Source organism: Labrus mixtus, chromosome 10 (genome assembly GCF_963584025.1).
Source record: "Labrus mixtus chromosome 10, fLabMix1.1, whole genome shotgun sequence".
In the NCBI taxonomy this organism is placed as follows: domain Eukaryota; kingdom Metazoa; phylum Chordata; class Actinopteri; order Labriformes; family Labridae; genus Labrus; species Labrus mixtus.
In genome coordinates, this window is record NC_083621.1 from 8,024,871 (window position 1) to 8,032,510 (window position 7,640).

General features: G+C 39.9%; 1 protein-coding gene across 1 annotated transcript; it reads right to left on the minus strand.

Moving 5' to 3' along the window:
• Positions 1-341: 341 nt before the first annotated feature.
• Positions 342-2,551, minus strand: si:dkeyp-72g9.4 (uncharacterized). Its single transcript, XM_061047885.1, has 2 exons — positions 2,327-2,551; positions 342-1,398 (listed from the first exon to the last, which is right to left on the minus strand). The coding sequence occupies exon 2, from the start codon at positions 1,394-1,396 to the stop codon at positions 641-643; it is 756 nt and encodes a 251-aa protein (XP_060903868.1). The 5' UTR covers positions 1,397-1,398; positions 2,327-2,551; the 3' UTR covers positions 342-640.
• Positions 2,552-7,640: the final 5,089 nt, after the last annotated feature.

The following is a 7,640-nucleotide window of genomic DNA, read 5'->3' on the forward strand; positions in this document are numbered from 1 at the left end:
TCATATGAGATATTTTTTAACTTAATCATCTAATATCTGTACGTTCTGCTCTTCAAGTATGAACATGTATTGATAAGAATGAGTCATTTCCACGTGACTATTCGGTGTAACTGATAATAATTCAGAAACAAATGAGCTGAATCCTATGTGCAGCTACACGTTGTCCCCTGTACTCAGCTCGTGTTTCTCCACACTTCTGTTTACCAGAACAGGATCACACGACAGTTACCATAGTAACATGAGCGCCTGGCACCAGCAGAGAGGAGAATGGAGTTGATTTTCCAGGGATTTACGCCGATCATGGCACCAAGAAAAGAAATCAAATGACATTTTAGTTTGGGGTATCAAAGGTTTATTTATTTATGCAGACTTCACAAAACACTTGAAGGATATAAAAAATATTTTGCAGACTTGTTTATTTATTTGTATGATTATCTCCATAAATGAAGTATATGTAGGCTAGAATAATCAACAATAACACTGATGTAACATGTTTTTAAATGTGTATTTTTATCATATGCATTATTCACAAATCTGCATAATACACATCTAAATATCTCTAACGTCTTTGTGTCATGCACTGACAGAAAAAGATGAGGATCAGGAATGTTTTCTGACACATTGTCTGGTCATTTGCGGCCTAAATCTCAGCGATGGCAGGCAGCATGCAGGCCCGAACCCGTGCCTCCCTCCATGCTGCTCTGCAGTCAGAGATCCACTGTGAGAGCAGGGACTGTTTGATGGTGGGAGTCGGGCTCTCCCCCTCTGCTCCTCTGTCTGCTGGCCTCCTGTGTTTCGGCGAGATGTTTGGGATTAGAGCGTTACTGCCAGTGCAAAGCTCGGGGCAGCTGCTCTTGCGTTGCTGGGGGACGTCTGGACTTGAAGCATGGGGGATGCTGTGAGCTCTGGTGCGAGCCCGTCCCTCCTCAACGCTCCCATGATGCCTTTCAAACCGTTCCTCACTGAAAGCTCTCCTCATACTTCCCAAGTGGTTGCTCTGGTGCCCGTAAAGGTACTCCAGAGGGTCAGATCTACCTGACATCAGTTCTTCATTCTTTCCTTCCTGCCATTTTTGCAGAATGTCATGTGCCTCCTCGTTAGGGCTTGATTGAAAGGTGTTTGATGACGCCTCAGTGATCCGTGACAGCCGCAGCCTCTGGTGCACGGCCTCCAGCTGCTGTGAGGAGACATAGGTGGACGGATCCCCGCTGGGGAAGGTGGGACGGGCTAGATGGCAGATGGAGAGGAGGTAGTCCTCAGAGGAGACGGCCTGGCACTGGCCAGAGATGATGAGCGAGTTGGCCTCATTCAAATCCCTCACTACCTCCTCAGAGCCCTCTCTGATGGTGGGCAGCAGGAGTCTCCTCTTGGAGAGCCGTTTGGATCGTGGCCGCATGGCTGGAAGAAAAACAAGGTCACGGTCAGAGCCAGAATAACATCTCTCCAATGTAACGTCATATCAGGAACGTGATATTCTATTGATTTTAAAATGGAAAGGGATTTGTTTTTCACGGGTGAAACCAGGGCTTTGACAGCCTGGTTCTGTTCTGTGAAAAAACTGTTTCATATCAAAAATCTAGGAAAACATGATTGTATTGATCAGCATGTAAACAACTAGTGTATGACATCACATTATGCACTGCATTGTGTATCCAGAGGCAGAGCAAAGAAATGTCATCAAAAGGTGCAAATGCCTCATCAGATGATTGTTTTTTGTGGTATTATTTAGCAGTCACATTCCGGGCATTATTCACATGATTAATTACTGTGAATAACCTCTTAACATTTCTGTCCATTTCTCTCTTCAAATGTAGTCCACATGTTAGCTTTCCTCTCCCCCTCCTCCTCCTCCTCCTCACTCCCTCCTCTTCTCCTATTTTCACACACCGTGCCCTGCTTACTTTGGAGTGGCAGCGCAAACAGCCTCATATCCAAACAATCTCAAAAAGAGGCAGCGAGCAGCACCATAAATAGATGCTTACTTTAAATGCGATCTCAGTCATGTGGAGCCGCAGAACGTGTCAGCTCATATTTTTTCATGCAACCCCATATTGTTGTAACCCTGAGAAGAGACCACAGAATAATTTGGTCTCCACCTCGTGACAAAAATAGCACAAGCCAAAACCAGAATGCCAGCCTCTCCCAGTTTCTTCCAAGGTGTAACCGTTGCTAAATATAGACTGCACCTTTGGTTAACAGAGGCTAAAAATGGTTCCACAGCAGCAGCTCTGCCTTAAAGCACAGAACAGGAACCCAGTGTGTTTTCAACTGATGCACTTTCAGCAATGATGTAAGGTTTCTCTGCACAATTGACTTCCCCACTCACCTTTGTCTTTGTCAGGTCCAGTTGATCTGTTCTTCTTTTCTCTGTTCTTGCAATATCTACAATCAAATAATCTGCAGCCTTTTTGCAGATAAATATGTTTTTGATTTATGATAATCCGTCTCCAACCAGTGATGCTCCGGCTTTTCCCTGAGCGTGCTCGGTAACTCCAGCTGTCTCTGACCAGAGGCAGCGGGCAGAATGCAGATTTATCTCCTCCTCACATCCCTCTTCATCCCTCCCCCTCCCCCTCCCCCTCCCCCTCTGTCTCTCTCTTTAGCTTACTTTTGGTTCACCCTCCTTCCATGTGCTTCTAAAAATAGACACACCATCCATTTCCTCAGCCCCGACTCTGTCATTGGCCAACCTATTGATGGAGAGAGAGAAACAGAGGCAGGAGAAGAAAGAGCGAAGAGAGGGAAAGAAGTCAATTAAAAAAAAAAAAGCAGGGGAGTGATAAGATGAGGAAAAAAATGGCAGGAAAACAAAGACAGAGATTTGTTTTGTCTATTTATTCAAGGTGTGCTATTTCTATCTCTAAAGATGTCTTCCATCTTTAATTTGGATAAAAGTGCTAAAAATAAAACGTGTTTACTGACAAGAAATAGGGAGCTGCTGTAAACAAGTCTGACCTGTGCATCAAATCTGAGGCACATGTGAGAGCTCCTCACATGCTTTGTGGTGTGCTTTAGAAAGCCTTTCTCACCAGGCTTCATATGCTGCATGTGAGTGACTTGAATCAACAATGTTCTTCTGTTGACTGAATTTCTCAGTCAGGAATCTTTATTTTTATTTACAACCCTTTTCATCCTGACTGACATTTACAAACTCTTATATGTGATGTTGGCTGCCGATTCCTTTCGATAAAAACAACTTTGAGTATGCTGCATTTCGTGTAAATGAAAGCTTGAATTCTACGGGGAAAGCTTTGGGAAAGTGTGTCCTCCAGTAAAGGTCACTCTGACAAGGTTTCTGGGTAAATATGGATTTAGCAGCAATGAATATTGAAGCAAAAATAGCATTTGAACTGGACAAAAGGAGACTCCACTTGAAGGGATTTGGGACGGACATAAAGAAGGTTACATAAACCTAAAGGCTCTCCCCTGGGCAGCTTTGTGATCAAATCTGCTTTTGTTTGTGTCTCCCTTAAGAAGAAAGATTTGATCATAAAAACGGGGCAGCAGGTGGTCGGATGGTGGGAACACTGCTTTTCTTTTCCCCTTCTTATCATTTTGTAATGAATTCACTTCCCGAGAGGCTTGTTGCTCTGAAACTCATAGCGTAAGAGGTATTGAACGTTTTTGACATTTTGTGTGAGTCCTGCCTCTGAACTGATAAATCAACAATTACATAATACTAACAACAATAGTTATAACTGAGGTTTACCTCTCAAGTACTCTCCTCTCCAACTACCAGCACTTGTTATGACACTTATGTGACACTTTATTTAATATCAGATTTCCTTGTTGTTGCTTTGACGAAGAGAAATACTTTTTAAAAGTGTTTAACAATGACCATGGAGGATTTCTGTGGTACTGGAATAGTTGAAACCAATAAATTCAAATATATAGATTTTCTTGGTCATGATATTTTCCTAAAGTTTCATTAGACAACTTTATATGAAGGTAAAACTTTGTGTATGGTGTAATATTGTCTTTTTATTTATGAATATATATATATATTTATATATATATTTTAATACAGGAACATGCTTTAGACCAGGCTTCTAGGTTGCTGGATTGACTGATCGTGTGTGATTGTTTGGGTCTGTGGGAGGCAGCATGAACCCTGATGAGTCAGATGAGTTCCGTCGTCTTTGCATCCAACTTATAAAAAGATTACTCGCATTTTATGGGTCTCTTAAGAACCAGGCACAAGGAGCTAAATTTGTCTCAAAGACACAGACACACGCACAACCCGGCACGTGGCATCGTGCTGTGATACCAATAAAAGACTCTCAGGCACCACGCTGACTGCATTTAAGAAATGTTCTTTCGTGACAAATGCGAGGCACAGCATCAACCAATTCTGCATAAAAGCTCAGCCCTACTGATGTCTGTGTCCTTAAGAGTTTCCTTTAATTAGAAGTGTGATAAAATATTTCTAGTGTGCACTTCCTGTGGAGAAAACCTGATGCTGCACGGTGAAGGCTGCCCTACTACAAGACGTTTTCTGTGTTCTGATGCACCAAACTAAGTACATGTTAAATAACCATTTCAATGTCATTTAAAAAATACCAGAGGGTCTCCTGTTCGCACTATGAATACAAACAGCCTCTTTCACAGCAGACATTTCATAGTAGTAAAAGCACAGATATTGATTACATTAACTCTGCCTCATTTCTATTAGAGATTTCAGGCATATGTCAGTGGTAAGATACAAAATAAACACATAAAGAGGTTCAAGTCAGGAAAAGGAATGTTTTTATACTCAAAGGCAATTGAAGGGTGTAACCCAGATCCATCTGAATCTTCTATACCTGTCCAAAAACCCTTCTCACCCACCTTTGAGCTGATCAAATGGACTTACTGTACAGGAGAAAGCTCATGATTCATGGCTGATAAAAGCACCAGTGTGCAGGTACAGATTGACAGGTGGAGGAATTGATAAATGGAAACGCTCAGATTTTTGAGCCCTGTAATTGATTTTTCATCCCTGCGTTTTCAACCATCAGGGGGATTCTTGGAAATTGATGTAGTCATCCTCTGAAGGGCAGAGAGAGAAGTTCTCCTCAAAACGATCAACAACCCTTCCAAGAACAAGTGGTTTTGTTGTGTTTCAGAAAAAAAAAATCACAAGGGCTAGGCAAAATAACCAAGGCACATTACGATAAGACGCTGTTACAGAAAACCCACAACCACTTTATGAATTTGCGGGAATAGTGTTTTTTAGGACATAGTGTTTGCTCAGTGCATTTCAAATCCATCAAGACAACGAGCAAACATTCAAACCATGCTCAAAACAAGTAAAACATCCTTCTTGATTGACACTTCTTTGAAACATGTTGTCTGAACAAATACGATCATAATTACAATCATCACCATGGTAACATGAGACTGTATAGTCTTTTATACTGATAATGTACTTTTGATGTAGAAGGAGATAAACCACTTTATTTAATTAAGGGACCAACTAATCTCACATGACAAAAAAATGTGTTTTTGTTTCTGGAATTCAAATCACTTTGGGTTTTTATCAACCTTTCATTGTCACTTTATGTTGCTATAGAATGATTCATAATACATAAAAAATCTGCAAACTTAACTTTGAAAGTGAACAAATATTGTAAATCTGAAAACATACTCTCTTTTCTCTCAGTCATTTCCTCTAAATCAAGAACATTTAGGAACTTCTGAGCATTCAGATGTTAGACGTGAGTCATTTCTATTCTGGGATTAGTTTGGGGCAAAATGCTCTCTTTGTTTATCCGTGGGGAAATGCTGACAGCATTATTGAGCATGCAGCTCTAATTTGCAACAGAGCTTCACTGACAAGAATTCATGAGTAATCTAATATCCTAATGCCAGTCATGTCATTCACAGACTGAAAGAGTGGAACCCTCGATGACTAAAACTAGAGGGATGCATCCTTTTTGCAGAGGCAAGTTGAGGCATTTTATAAGTATCTTTGAGAAAATTAATCACCAGATGTAAAGTAAGATACCAAAAAGAAATGCAGAAAAAGGAGCCCACTCAAACAGTAATAATTCTTCCGGTGCACAACCTCAAAAAGACTACAACAGCCAGATGGTTTTTGATCTGTACACTGCTGATCTACCCAGATAATACAAACTTTAAAGGAGATTGAGTGTGCTGCCTTTTCTGTTTTCTTAAAGTTGGATACTTAACCTAGTCTTGCAGAGAGAGTGACTGCAGATTTGCTGTGAGAAACTCAGAAATTTTCATACTCATGGCATGCTAAAAGCTAAGTTTAACTAAATTAGGAGAAGTTAAACTTGCATTTTTATTTGTAAATGGCTTGATCATCTGCCACTTTAAAGAACCTGAGCTGGATCTATGTCTTCATGCTCTCCAGAAACAATATCAAGACCTCAGTCAATTTTTACTAATAAAAAAAATGGTAACAATAATTTTCCTGGAAAAGATGTTGAATAACATTAGTTAGAATATGTCTCGGGCAGTTTATAAGGTCATGATGACTCATACAGTTTTCTACTAAATGAGTCTCTATAACTAACTTTGACTGGTGAGAAACAGTCATGCTCTAAAGACTAATCTCATAAAAAAAGGGTGGTTAGATGATTATTGGAGAACAAACATTCATAGTGAACATGAATATAAACCCTCTGTCTCCCCCTATGTGCCAAATATTGCTTCACTGTAAACTTTGGAGCTAATATAGGATTTGGGAAAACCTTGTTAGCCTACTTATGGTAATTTAATACTTATGGTAATTTAATCAGGATCTGATTCAAACAGTTAAAAAAAAGTCTTACATCACTTTGTTTTACTAAAAGTGAAGCAGTGATGCTCACAGAGGTTATGACCCACAGTGGCTCATGTACAGTTTACACAAATTGTCTGAGGCTAATAGTTGCAGCAGAAGATACGTGTGGGCAGAATTTAAAATTTCATGTAACAAAAAATAAAAACACAAAACTCGCAGTTTGCAAAATACCACAGGCACTTAAACTTTAATAAATATCAGACATTACGTTCTTTTTCATATGTACAGATATCGTACAGAAAGATCCATAGGTACTTTTGCAGCTGCTGCAAGTAAGAGATGTACCAATAATAAAACTTTAAGAAGTAAAATAAAACTGGCCGTCAAAGCTTATCGTTGGATACAAGTAATACAAACAGGCTTGTTACTTTATAAAATATTTTTTTGCATTTTATCCATAACTGAATGCATGAGGGACAACACTAAAAAGCAGTGGTTCCCAGCCTTTCCCCCTCTAGTTGTATCTAAGAAAAGCTGATACGCCCCAGGACCCACAGGAAATAAAAGTTATACTTGTTCATACCAAAAGATTGCTATAAACTATCCAGTAACTGTGTTATCAAGATTCAAGTTAATATGTGCAAATTTACAACCTCGAAGAACACAAAACCTCAAGTCCAGGCCCCAGGTAGGGAACCAATGGCGTAAAGCAACACTGACAAAAAAAGCACCATATTTGACTGGCCATTGAATAAGAAAAAAACTCTCCCTTGGTAGTTGTTTAGTTGTTCTACCTGTCCTATGAGATATCAAAATATATCATTTAAATTTCAGAAACACAAAGTGTTTTGCAATGTACCTCACAATTTTCCCCTTCTGTACCTGAAGTTCCTGAGAGATGAAAGACCCT